The sequence below is a fragment of the Equus asinus genome, chromosome 11 (genome assembly GCF_041296235.1).
Source record: "Equus asinus isolate D_3611 breed Donkey chromosome 11, EquAss-T2T_v2, whole genome shotgun sequence".
NCBI lineage: Eukaryota > Metazoa > Chordata > Mammalia > Perissodactyla > Equidae > Equus > Equus asinus.
In genome coordinates, this window is record NC_091800.1 from 8,289,535 (window position 1) to 8,312,566 (window position 23,032).

Here is a 23,032-nt window from a genome sequence, read left to right on the forward strand (position 1 = left end):
GGACCGGGAACTTTAAACTTTTCAAATACTGTATGCATCAGTCGACATAATACACTAGCTGTAATGTGAGGCATTTCTGTACGGCTCATAGTATTTTCAGGTGGGTCTCAGTTGGGACCACTACCTTGGGGGCGGAGGCAAGACACCACTGCTGCTTTGAGATGTATTTGTTATCTCTCCGCCCTGGCTCATTCTCTGTACCTAAACGATGGCTCCCAGCATCCTCTTCCCCAGTGAAGAAGCACCAGGCCTCGACCCTCCCCACACGGCAGAGGAGCATAAGAGAAAAACCGAGAACCAGTCCCTTGTCTTTCCTGCCCGTCTCCAGGCTCCTTGTTATCCTCTCTGTGAGCTGGAGGGCAGGAGCCCGGTACCTCTTAGGCCAGAAGAGAGACCTCTTGTGTTTTGCTGAGTCTGCTTTGGCCTTGAAATATTGCCTTACCCATAAACGAGATTCACGATATGCAGATAATATAAGTCATCACGGATCTAAGAAATACTCTTACTAGAGGGAATTTCACAACAACTAAAAGGAAGACTCAAAAATAGTCATTTCTATATTTATGTTACATTAATGTGGTATAATACCACACTTACAATTAGTATGCCTTATGAATTGCTAATAAGATATTTTTGTGCAGAACTCCTCAGTCCCAACTTAGTGTTGATGTCCAATTGAGACAGAAGCAGTGAGAACTCTAAACTGATTGTGTCAGAGAAGAAATACATGATATGCTACATAATCTTGGCTCTCCAACGGTGACAAACTAATAAAAAATTCATTTTCTCTCATAAAATTTTTGAGTACAGCTTGGAAAACAACTTCCTTATAGGTGTATATGTGTCTATGTATGTGTGTGTGTGTGTATATATATTCACTTAAATTGTTGAAAAGTTAATAAAAAATTGTATTTAATTCAACAGAAGTTTCAATTTTAATAATATCGTAAGAAAATTCTTACTTATGTCTGCAAATACACAAGTACATCTGTGCTCACAGTAGTACTGATTACATGCTGTTCATAGTTGCAAAAGTTAAAGCAATTATTCTAAAAATAATTTAAATAATAAACATCCATGTATAAAATATTATACAGTCATTAAATGAGGTATAAAAATTAAAGATCTGTAAAAATGTTAAAGATCTGTTAAGTGAAAAAAGCAAATTATAAAATATTAGGTACATTATAATTCTGTTTTTGTGAAAAAAATACAAGCATACACAAAGACTGAAAGAATAGAAATCAAAATGTCAATGTCATTGACATTGAAAGATACGGGCAATTTGTATTTCCTTCTTTTTCTGTATTTGCTAAATTTTCTAGTATAATTCTGTACTTGGATAATAATAGTGAATTAAGAGTCTCAATTAACAGGATGATAAATTGAATCTATTTCAAATGTAAGACAGGAAAATGAACATTCTAAAGACATTAGATGGCTAATATGCCATCATCCAGTTTAAATCATCACTTGAACATGCAAAACAAAAGAAAGTAAAATACGGAGACCAGAAAAAATGCTTATTACTTTTTTAAAGCTTAAAAAGTAAACCAACATACAAACAACTATACTGGATCGAGGAAATATCCTAAAGAACACTCACTTTATTCCAAGACAGTGTCTCCAAACCAGCTTTCAGACAAACAGTAACAACTACATACTGTGTGAGGTGAGATGGGAAGAGGAAAGAGACTGGAAAATGTATTAAAAATCTCCATTAGAACCCACATCTCCCTCTCCCCTCCTGCCGGCCCCTCCCCTCAGTTCTCCTCCGTGTCTGGGGAACTCCGGTGTCATGAGCTTGCTGAGTGCTTTGCTAGGTTTTAGTTTTTGGGAGAATGCAGTGCTTTTCAATAAATGTTCCACGTTTAGAAGCCCTTTAACATATGATGAAAATTATGCTTATGTCATAAGCTTATATTTACATTCTTTATAAATAGCATGGAAGATTTGATTCTGATGAGGAATCCAAGTGCTAATGATAAAAAACACAGTTGAACAGGGTAGATTAAAATCATCATCAATCAAAGAGCATCTTGGCTATCGTTGGCCTTTTTCATTGGGATTATGGTAAATCTATAAATCCTCTGAGGAGAGCTGACTTCCTTAAAGTATTGACTCTTCCAGTCAACGGGCATGGTATATTTCTCCATTTAGATGTTCTTAACATCTCCAATAAAGTTTTACAATTTTTCTCAGAGGTCTTGAATATCATTTGTTTGATTTATTCATATGTTTTTCATATGTTTGACACCACTGTAAAGTAGTATTTAAAATTTTTAAATTTTCTAAATATTTGTTGTCAGTATATTAAAATATAATTGATTTTAAAATATTGATCAGTGTTTAGCAAACTGCCAATCTCTTTTACTAATTGTAATATTTTATCTGTAGAATTTTTTTGTATTTTCTATGTACACACTCATACCATCTGATTTAAAATAGCTTTTTTTCCCTTTCCCAAGGTTTTGCTTCTCTTTTATCTACTTATTGTTCTGATTAGTAACTCCACTACAGTGTCGAAGGGAGGTGGTAACGCTGAGAATCTTTGTCTTATTCTCAATCTCAAAGAAAAAGCTTTCGATGTTTCACTAAGTGTGATTTTGTTGAAGGGTGGGTTCTTAGGCAGCAACAGATGAGTGATACACCTCGAGTTTTAAATGCTACTTTTGAAGTAGTCTTTGATTACGTCCACTTCTCCGTCTCGAGCATCAGCATTCTGGCAAGCCTCATTGTCTCACCTAAGCTATTCCCAAACCTTTAAGGTGCCAAGGCGCTGCCCCTACCTTCCGCTCCAAGGCCACCTTTGCCATTACCCTGAATCTCCCCTGCCCAACACGTTGTTTGCACAGTGCTCTAATTCTACCAGACTTTTTTAATTCCCTGAAAACACCAGGGTTGACACCACCTTACTGGAAGTTTACTTCATTCCTCTGGGGACTGTCTTCAGACTTAGTTTTTCCTCCAACTCACTACCACTGGGAACAGCACGTCAGGAAGTTGGGTGAACGATCTCACCCTGATGGGCCTGCCAATTCTCCTTGTATCTCTCCTTTGGCATCACATTTTCAGGTTTCTAGCATTCATCTAGTTCCCTTTCCTTCTTTAGTTGCTATCGTCAATTTATTTTGCTGTAACTTTTTGTTTTTGTTGCTGATTTTACAATTTTGGGTTTTTTTTGTTTGCTTTTTTAGCCTTGGGGGATTGAGATTCCATGAGATCAATTTACTCTGGCATCTTAACTAGGAATCTCTTGTACGTTTGTGTGCATGCATGCATGTATGAATTTAATGTCCTTCTGTCTCTCTAGAATGTAATTTTCTTGAGGACTTGGGTTTACCACCATATGTCCATCACTCAACTCAGTGTTCTGCACATGACAGAGCTCAATAAATATTGATGAGTAAATTAAATGAACAAATATCCTATCTGACTTTATTTCCTGGGCATGAAATTAATATGTAAAATATATGCATGACAAAAATGCCTTGAAAAGTGAAAATGTGAAACCAGGAATATGTTTGGGTTTTTTTTTGAGGAAGATTGGCCCTGAGCTAACATCTGTGCCCATCTTCCTCTACTTTATATGTGGGACGCCTGCCACAACACGGCTGGACAAGCGATGCATAGGTCCACACCCAGGAGCCAAACCGATGAACCCCAGGCTGCCAATGTGGCACATGTGAACTTAACCGCTGCAACACTGGGTTGGCCCCTACCAGGAAAATATTTTTGTAACAAATATTAGAAAAAATTAACATGCTTAATAAGTAAATAATTATTAATAATTCATAAGAAAAAGACTAACAGCCCAAAAGAACAACTGGTAAAGTAAAGCAACAAGCACTTCACAGAAAAAAGAAAATGAAAGTAGTTTTTAACCTCATGTGAATATACTTGCCCTCAAAGCAAAACCTGTAATAGGGTACCGTTTCACCTGCGATATCAAAAAGTGTGGTGAGACTGCTGTCTATGGAGACTTGGGGAAACCGACATTTTTATCACTAAATTTGTGCAACCTCTTTGGGGGTCAATTTGGTAATGTTTTTCAAAATTCACAATGCCCTCTGATCCAGCAGCTACACTTCTTGAAATTTGTCCTACAGATATACTTACTCCTGAGCATAAGATAGTCTTTGCAGCATTGTTCATAATGGCAAAGGACCTAGAACAACCTAATTTCCACTAATAGATTGGTTAAATAAATAAGGGTGAGTTATTCACACAAGCAGCCCTGAAAGAATGAGGCAGATATTTATGGACTGATTTAAAACCATCACCAAGGCATGCTGTGTAATAAAAATCAAGATGTAGAAGAGCATCCCCCTACTTGTACAAGAAAAAGTGGGGGCATGTGTGTTTGTATATGCATGTCACATTTCTAGAAACGTATACATATATATGCACAACCATTATAATAGTTATTTCTTGAAAAGATATTGAAACATGAGGGAGACTAAAATTCATGGGATACTCTCTTAAAATGCTTGATTTTTTTTAGGTGGCGGGGGGTGAGGAAGACTGTCCTTGAGCTGACACCGGTTGCCAATCTTCCTCTTTATGCTTGAGGAAGAGTGGCCCTGAACTAACATCTGTCCCCATCTTCCTCTATTTTGTATGTGGGCAGTAACCACAGCATGGCTTGATGAGTGGTGTACGTCCACACCCAGGATCTGAACCTGCAAACCTGGGCCCCCAAAGTGGAGTTTGCTGAATTTAACCACTATGCCACTGGGCCAGCCGCTTAAAAGGCTTGAATCTTTTGATTAAACACTAGTAAAAGTGATTTAACTCGCATGGATGATCTTACCGTATAAATAAAATTTCCAAGAAACAAATAGTCTGTAGTGTGACCACCTCATAAGACCATATCTGAAAAGTGAAAAAGTCATTTTTTTATCTTTATAGAGTCCGAAACATAGACTTTGAATTAATGTTTACCAAAGGAACCTATACTGGACACCAAACGTATTCATCAATTATTGGTCATATTTAGAAATATAAAGTGCTCTGTCAGTGACAATAATGTTTACTTTGCCTACCACAATTGTGACTTTTTTCCATCTCTTACTCTCTCCAAAGATCTATTTAGCAAATAAGTAAGTAAATAAATCACAATGAGGACATGAATGTGATCATTAAACCTAATTTCACATGCATCTAAATCGATCTGCAGAATCGACAAATTAAAAGTCCAAACAGTCCAAGGACAGACACAGGTCACAAGACTTGGACTTTAAGGACTTTGTCATCATGTTTTTCACACTACTCCTTTTCTATGAGTTTTAAAACAATAAATCTAACAAATAATTTGAAATTACAATAGAATTTCATATTCTCTTTAACTATTGTTAAGTCTGATGTAAACTTACAAATTTCATCCTAATTTTGATGATTTCTTCAGGGCTTCTTCTCACTTTTTAAAATTCTCGGATGAACATTGGTGGTTCTGGTCCTGCTTGATGTGAAAATTTTGGAGTGCAAATCCCTGACCCTAACACCAGTTCAGGTAGCACACCCATGTATTTGAAGCTCACTTGTTCTGTTTTCTCCTGATTTTAAACCCATTGAACATGCAAGGCTTACATCCTTTCTTGAAACTAGATGCAATGGGATATTAGGGCATCTGACTGAAGGAAACTCTAGATAAATATGTGGGTCAGTTTAGACCAGCTAGGAGAGAGACAATTATAGGTCTGGATCGCGTATAGACCTAACTTGGTGAATTTCACTGGGAGTGGGGTAATAGTTATAAATGATAACAATATTGTACTGGACTAGAAAAGGGGAGAAAATTACTGCATAGAAAGGCCATATCGGTTATAGGTTATGTTATCCAGACATATGTTCACGAAAGAGGGAGAGAAATTACGAGCCACGTCGGGACAGAAGGGAAACTTCCAGTATGCACATGGTGGTATGAAACACAAATTCCTTTCCTTCTGGATATTATACAAAACCAACAATGCAAACAGAGAAAACATCCACAGAATCTATCAGGGAAAGTAGGAGACAAAAAATCCACAGACTCGGAAAGCTAATGAAGGCTTCCAGACAGCTAAGGGGAGCACAGAAGCTTTGCTTGGTAAGTGATAGTAGAAGATCTGGGGTAAAGGAAATATCAGTCTGGCCAAGGGCTGCAGATCTCAGAACATATCAGCAAAAATACTCTCCTTAAAAGAAGCTTCTTTAAGTGGCTGGAAAAGAAAAATCTAATTCCTTGAACAATAATATAAAGGAAGCAGGCACAGCATCTATAAAAAGAGACTAAAAAAAGGCAAAATATTCTATTTCATGATTTATATGGTTATTATTCACTATAATATAAATTTGTCTATTGTATAAAATGTTTTCAAATGGTTTAAAAGCAAATGAACAGAAGAGCAGCAAAACTTAGATGAAGAATACTCAACCAGGGAATCCTGCAACAAGACCTTATTATAACTAGCCAGCAAAGAAATGACTGGAGAAGCCAGAGCAAAAAGACTTGTTGGGAACATTTGTTATATTTAACTACAGAATTAAGACTAAAAAACCAAAAACAAGTGTGGTGTTAGAACGATCAATCTGATTGTAATTCTATACCCAGAGAAGGTGGAAATGATGCAATTTATATAATACATGAGGGTACAGGTGGAGTAGATGAGACATAGAGTAAGTTTGCAGGTTTTCTCATCTATAATAACCGGGAGTCAAAGAAAATTCAAAGCTAACAAATCAAGCAATGGAATTCTAAGTTTATTTAACAGTATAAAGGTAGGTCATGTGCAAGATAATGGGATGCTGGATGAAAGGGAAGAGAGACAGAAGAAAGGGAAACATGAGAATTTTATCATACTTGGAAACAAATGGAGTCGTCTAAATAAACAGAGCACTGTTTACATAAACTTATAATAAAAATAACCGTAAGAACAAAAATTAAAACCTTCCTGAATATCGGAAGACAACAAACACACAAAAAAACAAAGAAAGCCTACCACATAATTAAAGATTAGAAAAATATATTAAAACAGGAAATGCAAAGTCAAAAGAGATAGTGCAAACAAAACCTCTTTTTAAAAAATGAGTTTCAGATTGTATCTTAAAACAAAACCCAATTTCTATGTTGTACACAAGCAACACTCCTAAAAAAAAATTCATAAAATTTGAAAAATAAAGGACAGGCGAGGAAAATACAAATTAAAAGGACAAGATGCAGTATGAACATTAGTTAAGAAGAACTTGAAGAGAAATAGATTTAAATAAGACAAAGAAAGTTAATTTATAAAGCCAGTGGTACAAGTTGCAATGATTATGAAATAGGAGCATTGGTGCAACAAATAAGAAAGACTTCTCAATCATAAATTACGAAAAATTAAAAGGGAAACAAATATGTTAGTAGTAGAAGACCTTCCCTCACCTTTCTCAGGACATGAAAGATCAGCTGACAAAGAAACTAGCAAGACCAGGACGCTTGATGAAGTAACAGGACTTTCCCTCCTGCTATAAGCAATAAGAAGATTGGACAAAACAATTTCCTTTAGACATTGGGTAAAAAGCAGCACAGGACTGTGATTCCTGAGAGAAGGGTAAAAAATTAGGTAAGCTTTACCATTGCCCTTGCTTCACACCTGAGGCAATGTTTAGACTACTGTGCAAGAAGAGCCCAAAGACAGAGCAACACTTTTGCTGAGTTGATGAGACAGAGATTGGGCTTTAGAGAAGCCAAGGTGGCTGGAAATTGCAGAACTGAACACTGGAAATGAGAAGTAAGCAGAGAATGAGCTCCAGAAATTCACATAGGGGTCCTCATAAGTCTTTGCCCACATGCCAATTCGCATATGTGGACTGAGAAATTTCACAAGGCCTGCAATGGGCAATTACCATGGAAAATCAAATCACCACAGAATCGCAAGCCAAAAATTGCCAGCTCTGATACGGAGCTAGGAATTGCTCAAATTTCCATGAGCCAAAGTGAAGGGACCTCATTCACTATATGAAGCATTTAGTAGAGACCCAAGAAGGGATAACCTTAGTAGAGAAACTAAATTAATCTTACAGTAAAAGATACCCTAGACTCAAAAATAAAAAGAAAAACAAATCTTAAAAGGGTCATAGAGAATTTAACTACTTGCCAAAACAAAGTCCAAGCATTTAAATGTACACAAGAAAAACACTCAGCTGCATAAAATTTGCAATGTCCAGCAGCCATTATAAAATGTGTGAAATGTGACAAAGCAAAAAATTTGACCTATAACAAGGAGAAAATTGGCAATAGAAGCCAACCAAGAAATAATAGAGATGTTGGAATTAGTAGGAACGTCTTTAAGATAGCTATTATAAATATTACAATTATACCAAGGATTTAAACAAAAACATGAACATAATGAGAAGAGAAACAAAAGATGTAAAGAAGACCTAAATAGAATTTCTGGAGATGGAAAATGTTACTGAATTGTGATTAACAGCAGAGGGCCTCTACTGAGTAGAAGGTCAATAATCTTAAAGACATGGCAAAAGAAACTAAAAATGAACTGAAGAGAGAATGAAGATAGTATAAATGAATATAGATGTGGGAAAATATTAAAGGTTCTAACAGATGTGTATTTGGAGTCCCAGAAGAAGAGGAAACACAGTGAGATAAGAAAGGAAGGAAGGAAGGACAGAAGGAAGGGAGAAAGAAAGAGAAAGAAAGAAATGATGAGAAAATTTTTCCAAATTTGATGAAAACTATAAACCAGCAGACTCAAAAACTTTGAGCAATCTCAAGAAGGATAAATGCAAATAAAACCACACCAAGGCATATCCAAACCAAATTGCTGAAAACCAGTGATAAAGAGAAAAATCATAAAATCACACAGAGATAGAAAACATTACATAAAGAGGAACGAACAAATACAAGAAATATCACAGACTTCTCGACAAAATAATGCAAACCAGAAGGGAACAGACTGACGTTTTTCAAGTGTTGAAGAAAATGAACTATAGATCTAGAATTCTATATCCAGCAAAAATATTTTTTCAAAATTGAAGGCAAAATAAAGTCTTTTTTGACAAAATTTGAAACACTATTCATTTGCTTTAAATTTGGAAGAATTTAAATTAGCTTTCAAAGCTTATGTTAGAAAAGCAGAAAGCTTTTCTTTTTCTTGAACAAATCAATGACCTAATGTTCCAGCTTCAACAAGCTGGAAAAGAAGAAGAAATTAAATGTCAATTAAATAGAAGAGAAGGAAATTATAGGAGTAGAAATTAATAAAACAGAAAAAAGGCAAACAGTATATAAAATCAATGAAACCAAAGTTGGTCATTTGAAACTGCTGATGAAGTTGATAACTTCCAGCTACACTGATTAAGACAAAAAAAGAGAATTCAAAATTACCAAGCTTGAGAATGAAAGAGAGGATATACAGTAGATACCAGCATGAATATCACTGATAATAAAGGAATATTACAAACAGATTTATGCCAAGAAATGGGAGAACTTGGATGAAAATAAAAAATTCCTTGTAAGATACAAATTAACAAAAAGGATTCAACAAAAAATAAAAATCTTGGGGCCAGCCTCATGGCTGAGTGGTTACATTTGGGTGCACTGCTTCAGCAGCTGGGGTTTCATTGGTTTGGATCCTGGGTGCAAACGTGGCACCGGTCATCAGGTCACGTTGAGGCAGCGTCCCACATGCCACAACTAGAAAGACCCACAACTAAAAGAATATACAACTATGTACTGGGGGGATTTTGGGAGAAAAAGCAGAAAGAAAAAAAAATAAAACTTAAAAAAAAATAAAAACATAAAAAAATAAAAATCTAAATATTCCTATATTCAGTAAAGAAATTAGATTCATAATTAAAATTTTTCCCATGAAGACTCAAGGCCAGATGGCTTCATCAGTGAATTCTATCAAATATTTATGGAAGAAATAATACTAATCCTATGCAAACTTTTTCAGAAAACAGAGAAGAAGAAAACACTTCTCAAATCAATGCAAGAAGCAATTACTATCCTGATTCAAAAATCCAGAGCAAGAATATTTTAGGTCAAGGTAGACAAATATCTATCATGAACATATCCTTTTTGTATATCCATGTAAAAATTCTTAACAAATATGAACAAATGAAATCCACCAATATATAAAAAGGACAATAAATCATGACCAACAGGGGTTTATTCTGAAAGTGCAATATTGGTTTAATATTTAAATAGCAACAAATACAATTAATCATATTAGCAGAATAAAGGAGAAAAATATGACCACCTTAATATATGCATTTCAAAAAAATCATTTGATCAAACCCAAAATCTTTTCATGACAAATATCTTCAGCAAACTAGAAATAAAAGGAAACTTCCTCAACATGTTAAAAGACATCTATGAAAAAGTAACATAATAATTAGGGGTAAAAAGATGAATTCTTTCCTCCTAAGATTAGGGGAACCCCAAATATGTCCACACTCACCACTTCTCCTTAACATTGTACTGGGGGTCTGTATTAAGCCTGTGCATTAACGCAGGAAAAAGAAATAAAAATAAAGGAAGAAATAAACTTCTCTTTATTCCCAGGCAATATAGTTGTACACAGATAAAATCCTAATAAAGCAAAAAATAGCAACAAGAACAGTGAATTTAGCAAGTCACAGAATATAAGGTAATTATAAAAAATAAATTGTATTTCTATATGGTAACACTGAAAACGTGAAAAATAAAATTTAAAAGTACCATTTACAGTGGCATCCAAAACTTGAATATTGAGGGATAAATTTAACAAAAGATGTGCAAAGACTGTACATCAAAAACTACAAAACATTTCTGAGAAAAATTAAGAAAACTTAAATAATTGGAGAGATATACTATATTCACGGTCTGGAAGACTCAATAATCTTAAAACATCAATTCCCCAGTTCTCCCAAAATTAATCTACAGATAAACACAATGCCAATCCAAATCCCAGAGTTTTTATTAGAATTCGAATAGCTGATTTAAAATTTTATATTAAAATTCAAAGACCTAGACTAGTCAAAACTTTTCCAGAGAAGATACACTACATGGTTAAATATTTAAATATGTAGTACAGTAACAGAGACAATATGGTCTTAGAATAGACATACAGATCAAGGAAACAGAACATAAATTCCAGATATAGATTCATACATATACCTTCAATGTATTTTTTTAATAATGCCAAGGTAATTCCATGGTAAAAGGAAAATCTTTTCAACAAAAAGTATTGGAACAGTTAGACATCCGTATGCAAAAAGTAAACCTGAACTAGCACATCACACCACAAACAAAAATGAACTCAAAACAGATCAGAAAACTAAACATAAAACATAAAAATAGAAAACAAAATTCTAGGACCAAGTTGCTTCTCTGGAGAATTCTACCAAACATTCAAAGAAGATTTAATACCTATCTTTCTCAAACTATTCCAAAAAATTGAAGAAGATGGAATGCTTTCTAACTCATTCTATGAGCCCAACATTGATGTAAGCACAGAGAAAGAGACAAAATGAAGAGGGAAAGGAATATGTTCCAAGCAAGGGGAGAGGACAAAACCCCAGAAAAAGAACTAAATGAAACAGAAATAAACAATCTACCTGACAAAGAGTTCAAACAAAAAGTCATGAGGATGCTCATTGATCTTGGGAGAAGAATGGATGAACACAGTGAAAACATCAACAAAGATTTGGAAAATATAAAAAGGAACCAATCAGAAATGAAGAATACAATACTGGAAATGAAAAATTCAGTAGAGGGATTCAATAGCAGGGTAGATGATATAGAAGAATGGATAGGCGAGCTGGATGAAAGACTAGGGGAAATCACCCAAGATGAACAGAAAAAAGAAAAAAGAATTAAAAAGAATAAGAACAGTCTAAGGGAAATCTGGGACAACATCAAGCACACTAACAGTCATATTATAGGTGTCCCAGAAGGAGAAGAGAGAGACAAAGGGGCAGAGAATATATTTGAAGAAATAGTAGCTGAAAGCGTTCCTAACCTAAGGAAGGAAACAGACATCCAGGTACAGGAAGTACAGGGAACATCAAACAAGATAAACCCAAAGAGGCCCACACCAAGACACATTATAATTAAAATATCAAGAGCTAAAGATAAAGAGAGAATCCTAAAAGCTGCAAGAGAAAGACAACAAGGGACATACAAAGGAAACCCTACAAGGCTAGCAGCTGACTTCTCAGCTGAAAACTTACAGGCTAGAAGGCAGTGGCATGATATATTTAAAGTGCTGAAAGGAAAAATCCTACAGCCAAGAATACTCTGCCCAGCAAGATTATCATTCAGAAGGGAAGGAGAGACAAAGAGTTTCACTGACTAGCAACAATTAAAGGAGTTTATCACCAAGAAACCAGTTTTACAGGAAATTTTGAAGGGACTTATTTAAGTGGGAAAGAGAAGACCACAAATAGGAATAATAAAATTATCAAAAAAAAAAAAAAGGCAATAAAGTCACTGCTAAAGGCAAAAATACAATAAAGGTAGCAAATCAACTACCTATGAAGATAATATGGAGGTCAAAAGACAAAAGTACTAAAATTACCTATTTCAATGATAAGAAAGTAATGGATACATACACACAAAATAAGAGGTTAGATATAATATCAATAACAAAATGTGTGAGGAAGGGAGAAAAGAGTAGAGCTTTTAGAAAGAGCCAAACTAAAGAGACCATCAACTTAATATAGATTGCTATATACATAGATTATTATACATGAACCTAATGGTAATCAAAAACAAGAAATCTATAATAAATACACAAATAAGTCAGAGAAAGGAAGCCAAACATAATACTAAAGAAAGCCATCAAACCACAAGGGAAGAGAGCAAGAGAAGAAGAAAAGAACAGAGAAGAGCTACCAAAACACCCAGAAAAAAAGTAACAAAATGGCAATAAGTACATACTTATCAATAGCTACTTTAAATGTCAATAGACTAAATGCTCCAATCAAAAGGCATAGGGTGGCTGATTGGGTGAAAAAACACGACCCATATATATGCTGCATACCAGAGGCAGACTTCAGACTTAAAGACACTCATGAACTCAAAGTGAAGGAATGGAAAAAGATACTCCATGCAAATGGCAAGGAAAAGAAAGCTAGGGTAGCAAGACTTACATCAGACAAAATAGACTTTAAAGCAAAAAGTCTAACAAGAGAGAAAGAAGGGCACTACATAAAGATAAAAGGAACAATCCAACAAGAGGATATAATACTTGCAAACATCTATGCACCCAACATAGGAGCACCTAAATATACAATTTCTAACAGACATAAAAGGAGAAACAGACAGTAACACAATAACCATAGGGGACTTTTAGCACTCCACTTACACTAATTGATAGACCATCCAAACAGAAGATCAATAAGGAATCACTGGCCTTAAACAACACATTAGAAGAGATGGACTTAGTAGGGATATATAGAACATTCCATCCAAAAACTGCAGAACACGCTTCCTTCTGAAACGCACATGGAACATTCTCCAGGATTGGTCACATAGTAGGACACAAAACAAGTCTCAATAAATTTAAGAAGATTGAAATAATACCAAGCATCTTTTCTGACCACAACGGTATGAAAGTAGAAGTCAACTACAGGAAGAAAATCAGAAAAGCCACAAATATGTGGAGATTAAACAAAAGTCTACTGAACAATGATTCAATCAATGAAGAAATCAAAGGAGAAAGCAAAAATTGCCTGGAGATAAATAGAAATGAAAATACAACACGCCAAAATCTATGGGATAGAGCAAAAGCAGTTCTAAGAGGGAAATTTGTAGCAATTCAGGCCTACCTCATCAAACAAGAAAAATCCCAAATAAACAATCTAACAGAGCACCTAAAGGAACTGGAAAAAGAAGAACAAACACAGCTCAAAATTAGTAGAAGGAAGGAAATAATAAAACTCAGAGCAGAAATAAATGAAATAGAGACTAAAAAAGGAAAAAAGAAAAAATCAATGAAACCAAGAGCTGGTTCTTTGAAAACAAAATAATTGACAGACCTTTAGCTAGACCCACCAAGAAAAAATGGGAGAAGCCTCAAATAAATAAAATCAGAAGTGAAGGAGGAGAAATTACAATGGACACCTCAAAAATACAAAAGATCGTAAGAGAATACTACAAAAAGCTATACACCAAGAAATGGGATAATCTAGAAGAAATGGATAAATTCTTAGAATCATACGACCTTCCAAAACTGAACAAGAAAAAATAGAGAATTTGAATAGACCAATCAGCAGTAAGGGGATTGAAACAATAATCAAAAATCTCCCCAAAAATAAAAGTCCAGGACCAGATGGCTTCCCTGGTGAATTCTACCAAACATACAAAGAAGACCTAATACTTATCCTTCTCAAACTATTCCAAAAAATTGAAGAGCAGGGGGAGCTTTTTAACTCATTCTACGAAGCCAACATTACCCTGATTCCAAAACCAGACAAGGACAACGCAAAAAAAGAAAATTACAGGCCTATATCACTGATGAACATTGATGCAAAAATCCTCAAGAAAATATTAGCAAATCAAATACAACAATACATTAAAAATATCCCACACCATGATCAAGTGGGATTCATTCTAGGGATGCAGGGATGGTTCAACATCTGTAAATCAAGCAATGTGATGAACCACATTAACAAAATGAAGAATAAAAATCACATGATCATCTCAATACATGCAGAGAAAGCATTTGACAAGATATAGTATCCATTTATGATAAAAACTCTGAATAAAATGGGTATAGAAGGAAAGTACCTCAATATAATAAAGGCCATATATGACAAACCCACAGCTTATATCATTCTTAATGGGGAAAAACTGAAATTTATCCCTCTAAGAACAGGCACCAGACAAGGATGCCCACTTGCAGCACTCTTATGTAACATAGTATTGGAAGTCTTAGCCAGAGCAATCAGGCAAGAAAAAGAAAGATAAGGGACCCAAACTGGAAAGCAAGAAGTGAAACTGTCACTATTTGCAGATGACATGGTTTTATATATAGAAAACCCTAAAGAATCCACTGAAAAACTTTTAGAAATAATAAATGAATATGGTAAAGTTGCAGGATACAAAATCAACATACAAAAATCAGTTGCATTTTTATACACTAACAACGAAGTAGCAGAAAAAGAAATTAAGAATACAATCCCATTTATATTTGCAACAAAAAATATTGCTAGGAATTAACTTAACCAAAGAGATCGATACACTGAAAACTATGAAACATTGTTGAAAGGGATTGAAGAAGACCCAAAGAAATAGAAAGATATTCCGTGCTCTTGGATTGGAAGAATTAACATAGTTAAAATGTCCATACTTCCTAAAGCAATTTACAGATTCAATGTAATCCATTGAAGTTTCAACAACATTTTTCATAGAAATAGAACAAAGAATCCTAAAATTTATATGGAACAACAAAAGACCCCGAGTGGCCAAAATAACTCTGAGAAAAAAGAAGAAAGCTGGAGGTATCACACTCCCTGATTTCAAATATACTACTAAATTATGGTAACCAAATCAGCATGGTACTGGCACAAAAACACACACACAGATCAGGGGAACAGAATCGAGAGCCTGGAAGTAAACCCACACATCCATGGACGTCTAATTTTCGACAAGGGAGCTAAGAACATACAATGGAGAAAGGAAAGTCTCTTCAATAAATGGTGTTGGGAAAACACTGCAGCCACATGCAAAAGCATGAAAGTAGACCATTATCTTACACCATACACAAAAATCAACTCAAAATGGATTAAAGACTTGAATGTAAGACCTGAAACCATTAAACTTCTAGAAGAAAACAACAGGCAGTATACTCTTCAACATCAGTCTTAGAAGCATATTTTCAAGTACTATGTCTGGGCAAGGGAAACAATAGATAAAATACACAAATTAGACTACATCAGACTAAAAAGTTTCTGCAAGGCAAAATAAACCATGAACAGAACAAAAAGACGGCCCATCAATTGGGAGAAAATATTTGCAAATCATATCCAACAAGGGGTTAATTTCCAAAATTATGAAGAACTCATACAACTCAACATAAAAAAAACAAACAATCTGATCAGAAAACTTCTAAAATAAACAGCATTAAGTCTTTGTAAATTTGGGGTAGGCAAATATTTCTTAGGATAAAAACAAAAGCACAGACCATAAAAATTATTGATAAGTTGGACTTAAAATTTAAAACTTCTGATTTTAATAAAATTAAGAAAATTACAGTCAGCCACAGATTTTGAGGAAAAAAATCACACTTCATACAGGACAAAGGACTTTTATCCAGAAAGAATTCTTGCAACTCCATAAGAAGACAAGAATTCAATTAAAAAATGGACAAAGTGTTTGAAAATAAACTTCCCCATAGAAAGTAGACAAATGGCAAACAATCACATGAAGAGAGGCTCTTTGTGATTAGTTATCAGATAAATGCAAAATAAAATCACAAAGAGAGAGTGTATAATATCTTAGTGATGTCATAATGATAAACAATAAGTGATATACAATAAAACTTTTGGGCTGAACTTACTCTTATTGAATTTCTAATTTAAGATTATTTGATAAGAAACAGTAATCATATATTTCAAGTTATAGTCCCCGATTTACATATATTCATATATCACATTACATATATTCATATATTCCCATAAACTTCTAACCAAGTTTGCAAAGAGCATTTTATTTAAATTAGTCTTCTTCCCACCCAGTAAGAACAAAAATCAATAATTGTTTATTATTTTAAAAATGAATGTCTTTACAAGAATTATCTTATTAAATGCTCGACATTTAACAACGTAACTTCTGTAAAATACTAACTTTATAAAAGTATGGTATTCTTGTCCTGTCATGCCTGGGCATAGAGATTGGGGTATAGACTCCATCCTATGGATATAAGTTCATCAGAGAAAGAGAGCTCTAGCCTCTTGGCCACACTCATTGGGAATTTTGCCTCTTCAACTCAGAGTTGGAGGGGATGAGTAATGCTGGCGGCCTGCCCCTCCTGTGAGATGTGGTAACCTTGGCTGAGAACTGAGAAGAGTGGTAGTCCCACATTCTTGACTATATCCGCCTGGAGTGGAGCTTCCATCAAGCTAGGCTGTGATGGGGGAGGGAGGGAGTGGGTCATGGCTCAAACGCCACGGATTCTTGATGTTCTTACTGAGTTTCAGTCGATTTGCTTGAGTAAATGTTGCTTCATTTGTCTTTAGGACAATTTCCAGAGAATTTACAAAGTAGTATTTTTTTTTTAAAGATTTTATTTTTTCCTTTTTCTCCCCAAAGCCCCCCGGTACATAGTTGTATATTCTTCGTTGTGGGTCCTTCTAGTTGTGGTATGTGAGACGCTGCCTCAGCGTGGTCTGATGAGCAGTGCCATGTCCGCGCCCAGGATTCGAACCAACGAAACACTGGGTCGCCTGTAGTGGAGCACGCGAACTTAACCACTCGGCCACGGGACCAGCCCCTACAAAGCTGTATTTTTATAGTTTTGACCAGCTTTGCTTTTTTGGGTGGGGAGCAGGTCCAAGGAGCTCCTGGAAGTGGAACCAACTCGGTGAAAACTTGTGACTTTGTTATGCTTGTTGGAATCATTTGAAAGTTTCGCTAATTTTTTTTTTTTACAAGGAAGACCCTGAGCAATATTATGATAGATTCATTCTTTAAATACAAATAAACATAAACACACACGACTCAAACTCAGCTTTTAAAAAAATATGTCCAAGAAAAAGAACATGTTGCTAGTAACACCCAATAAAAATTAAATCGGAATACAAGAAAAGAATTATATTTCATTTCTTAATTTGTGCCTGTGAGCCCATTACACACCAATAACATACTTTATAATGTATTAGATTCAAGCCAGTTTGGAGAAAACCTTCACAGATAATGTTATTTGGAAAATTGGATGTCAGGAAAAGGAGACTAAAGATAAAATATAAGGTTAAATTTGCGTATAATCTTGTTAGGCTTGTGTTATAGTCTAAATTGAGGCTTGAAGTTTGGGAAGTGAAAACAAGAAACAAAGTATACATAAATTTCAAACTCACTAACAGGAGGCATCTATGATTCATTAGAACTGTTGTGCTTTCTATCAGACCTCCTTACTCAAATATTTAGTAAAAATTAACAATAAAAGCACTAATTCTCAATTTACACGTCAGAGGCAAAGAAAAAAGGGTTTTAAAGGTCAGCTATTAAATGTTCAAACTACAATCTGTTAACCAGGTTCTACTAGATTTAGGTGAATATATTTTTTTAAATTTTATTTTTGTGTCCCTCAGTTCTTTCTGTAGACACACACACACAGACACACACAGATAGGCATACCTAGAAACATTGACCACAGTGAGAATAACATGCTGTTTGCTAAATATTTGAAAGAATGAAGCCATTACCATGCTCCACCATTTTTGTGGCCAACCAGAAGAGGATGAAGGAATGGACCAAAGCATTTAGACAGCGAATCCAAAACACCTAAACAAACATAAAGCAAGAAAGTCAGGATAATACCTTGGTCTAAATCGAATAACATATGACTTTATGAAGTACATTTGCTGTGTGAAACACAGTTACAAAGCTAAAATGTTTTCCTGGAGATTGAAAAATTCCATCTCTTTACTCTACTTTTAAAAGAAATGGCTTGAAATTATATGATAACATTATTTGAAAAACACTTATTAAATATAAAGTTGTAGAACTCAAATATAGGATATTTGTTATAAAAAAATATAAAAGTTTAAACCATCCAGTGAAAGAGAACCAGAAGTAATTTTTAAAAGAAATAATAAAAATATTTTCAATCTTTAAATTATACTTTAGATATAACTTCATAACATATTTTATGTGATACACTCTGCATCTTTATATCCCCACCATGACTGAGATCAAAATAATTTTTAATATCGGGGAAGGGCAAAAGGAGCAAAAGGGCACGTACATATGGTGGTGGATAAAAACTAGACTATTAGGGGTGAGCAAGACACAGTCTATACAGAAACTGATACATAATAATGTACAGCTGAAATTACACGATGTTATAAACCAGTATGATCTCAATAAAATAATTGAAAAAACAAGCCAAAAACAAATAAAAAATAATAATTGTTAATAGAGCATATACAATTTTCTCAAAGGAAATCTCAATAATGTAAAATATCTGGCACCAATCAAACAAGGGGGCATATTGGTTAGGAGATGCTAGAATAAAAATAAAAACAAGTCTTTGTTCTTTCAGTTCTAAATATACCGACTATTTTCATGCTTGCGAGGAAGACTTACAGAGAAAGGTCCAGAAAAGAAAAGAGCACAGAAAAAACATATCTGGCCCATGACCCAAATTTACTGGAGTAAAGCAGTTTTTAGGCAAAAATGTAAGAAACTGGTTAAAAACAAAGATAATGCCAAACTGGAAAACCTCAACATTCATGGAACATTGGGTAGGGTACACAGAAAGTTTCTACCTCAGAAGTGGAGAAAAACTATCCTTGGACTCAGCACCCCTCCTTTCCTGCCTAATAAATCTTAAAAGCTAGATCCAAAAGGATGCAACTGTTTCCAATTAACTTGCTTGTGTTCCAGAACAAAACTCAAGAATACTTAGAATAACACAGAAATATCCAGCACTCACATAGGTGAAATTCTTGAAATCACATATCCCATTCAGAATTCCCAGCCAGGCAATGGTACCCAGAATGAGGAGGGAAATAAATCAACCAGATCCAACCCAGAACCAACACAGATGTTAGAATTCGCAGACAAGGATATTGAAATAATTCTATAACTGTACTCTTTATGCTCAAAAAGTTAAGTAGGGAAATGGAAGATATAAAAAAAGTCCAAATAGAAATTCTACCGATCAAAAACTACAATGTGTGAGATAAATTTACTAGATGGGGTTGATGCAGATTCAACATTGCAGAAGAAAAAATTAATGGCAGATAAGACACTGCAGAGGTAAACTTGAAGCCAAAACAATGAAAATATCCAAAATGAAACAGAGAGAAAGGAGAATTTATAAAACAAAAATATAGTTTCAATGAGGTTTTGGACAACTCCAAGTGACCTAATATATGTATGACTGGAAGCAATGAAAGGCGAGAAGACAGGCCAGAAAAAAATATTTGAAGAAACAATGGCTGAAAACTTTGCAAATTTGATATAGACTGTAAACCAGGAAACATTTTCTGCAAAGGACAAGGTAGTATTTTAATCTTTGTGGCCACGTGATCTCTTCTGCAACTGCTCAGCTCTGCAACTGCAGCTCTAAAGCAGCCATGGATGATTTGTAAGTGAAGAAGCATGGCTGTGTTCCAATAAATCTTTTTTTTATAAGAATAGGCGTATTCTTATTTGCTATATTTAGCCTATGGGCCATAGTTTGATGATCTTCTTACTGTTAACTCACAGATTCAAGAAGCTCAGTGAGCCTCAAGATAAGAAACAGGGAGACATAAGACACATCACAATCAAATTGCTCAAATTTAGTAACAGAGAAAAAATTCTTAAAAGCAGCCAGAGGAAAAAAAGACACATTAAAGGCATAAAGATGATGAAGACAGCAATTTCACATCAAAACAATGCAAACAAGAAGACAATGGAAATTACTGAAAGAAATACACTGGAAACCTACAATTTTATGCCAAACAAAAATAAATTTCAAAAGTGAAGGTGAAATCAAGACTTTCTCAGACATACAAAAGCTGAAAGAGTTCATCACCAGCAGATTTGCACTACAAGAAATGTTAAATGAAGTTCTTCAGGCAGAAAGAAAATTATAACAGATAATATGAATCTACACAAAGGATAAAAGATCACTGAAAATAATAAATACATGGGTAAAGATTTAAGTGTTACTCTTACTATTCAAATTACTTTTAAAAATAATTTTTTAAACAAAAATATGAACAATATGGTGTGGGGTTTATAACACGTAAAAGTAACATGTATGACATTAGTCCAAAACTCAAAAAGAGAGAAATGGAAGTATATTATATTAAGTTTGGTTTGTTTTTTTGTTGTTGTTTTTTTTTTTTTTTGGTGAGGAAGATTGGCCCTGAGCTAACACCTGTTTCCAATCTTCCCCTTTTTGCTTGTGGAAGATTATCGCTGAGCTAACATCTGTGCCAATCTTTGTCTGTTTTGTATGCGGGGTGCTGCCACAGCGTGGCTTGGTGAACAGTATGTAGGTCTACATCCAGGATCTGAACCCACAAACCCTAGGCCGCCAAAGTGAAGTGTGCAAACTTAACCACTACACCACCGGGCCAGCCCCTAAGTTTTTATACTTTATGTGAAGTAGTAAATCACTTGAAGGCAGACCATAATTACCTGAAGATGTATGCTATAAACCCTAAAGGAAGTTCTAAAATAAGAAAATAAAGAGTTAAAGCTAACAAGTCAACTAGGAGATAAAATGGAACCATGAAAATTAACCCAAAAGAAGGCAGAACAAGAGAAAAGAAGGAAACAAATTACAGATGGGAAAAATAGAAAATGTATAGAAAGATGGTAAGTTTAAACCAAACCACACCCATAAGCACATTAAATGTAAATGTTTTAAACACTCAGTTAAATGGCAGATACTGTCAGATTGGATAACAAAGCAAGACCATAAGCGACCTACAAGAAACACATCTTAAATATGAAGACACAAATAGGTTAAAAGTAAAAGAATGGAAAAAGATCTATTGTAGAAACATTGAAAAACAAAAGCTGGAGTGATTATATTACTGTCAAATTAGATTTTAGATCAAAGAAAATACCTGGAATAGCAAAGGTCATTTCAGAATGAAAAAGAGGTCAATCAAGAGAATATAACAATCCTAAACATTTATACACCTAATAACATAACTTTAAAATACGTGGAGCAAAGCTGGTAGAACTGCAAAGGGAAATAGATGAATCCACAGTTTTGGTTGGAGATTTCAGTACCTCTCCATAATTGATAGAACAATTGGACAGAAAATCAGTCAGGATGCAGAAGTTTTCAACAACACTATGAACTTGACCTAATTCGTACATTCTCCTCCAGTGAAGATGAAATGTTTAGAAGATAGACCATATTTTGAGCCATGAAGCAAGTCTCAATACATTTAAAAGGCCTATGTTTCTTCTAGGTGGCTGTATTTTTTAAAAGCTTTACAAATGGTTGAGATGCAGTTAGGTTTACTCTCACAGCCTGTAAAAGCCCTTTAATTCCCCCACTCAGTCTCAACTCCTGTGATCCCAGGAAGAAATCATTCCAACAGAATCATTTGCCTCATCTAAAAATAGACTAAGTCCCTCTTTTGTCTCTTCCTAGACTGCCTCATCGCAAAACATGCCCCTTGAAGCTGCTCAGTGCATAATCTATGAGACCACGCATGGTGCCTGCTTCTTTTTCTCAAGGCTCCCCCCCCCCACATATTCTTACTTGAACCTCAATTCCTTGGATAAACTAAACTAGAAGGAAAATGATGGCACAAGACTGTATTCTTTGTGTTTTTAAAATTATTTTTCCTAAAGCACCAGAAAGGGAAGAGACAAAATGTATCTCAGAAGTTAAGTTGAGATGAAAGACCCACAATAAATCTTCTGTTTACCTTTGCACTGAAAATTTTCCCTGTCTGAGAAACTCTGTAGAGCTGTGGATACCTAAGCAGGCTCTCCGGACTGCAACACCGTTCAAAGATTCCCAGAGTGCTAGGTGGCAACGAAGTGAAAATCTACATAGAAAACAAAAATCTATTAAAAAGAGCTTTTAGTCTGTACCTGAGTTAATATTGTATTGAGGCCAATTTCCCGGTTTCGATAATGTATTATGATTATTAAGATATCATCATGGGGGAAGCTGGGTGAAGGGTACACAGAGCTATTTTTGTAATTTCTGATTAGTCAAACTGTTTAAAAATAAAAGCTACTTACAAAGAAGGTATTATTGAGTCACACAGATTCAAACAGATCTATCAAATCACAACTTAATTTTTCTGATTGATCCAATCATTTGATTCAATAGCTTGTAACTCTGTAAATGTTGCTTTATGAACATAAAATGGATAA

The 23,032-nt window shown here is 34.7% G+C and overlaps 1 protein-coding gene across 1 annotated transcript in view; it reads right to left on the bottom strand.

Annotated features, from left to right (window-relative positions):
* The window catches only part of LOC106832433 (phospholipid-transporting ATPase IB-like), a 123,085-nt gene that overhangs the window by 21,650 nt on the left and 78,403 nt on the right, over positions 1–23,032 (bottom strand). Inside the window, 4 exon segments of the mRNA XM_070520414.1 lie at positions 1,607–1,663; positions 4,814–4,875; positions 18,391–18,469; positions 22,576–22,698. Coding sequence (XP_070376515.1) covers positions 1,607–1,663; positions 4,814–4,875; positions 18,391–18,469; positions 22,576–22,698 — 321 coding nt within the window.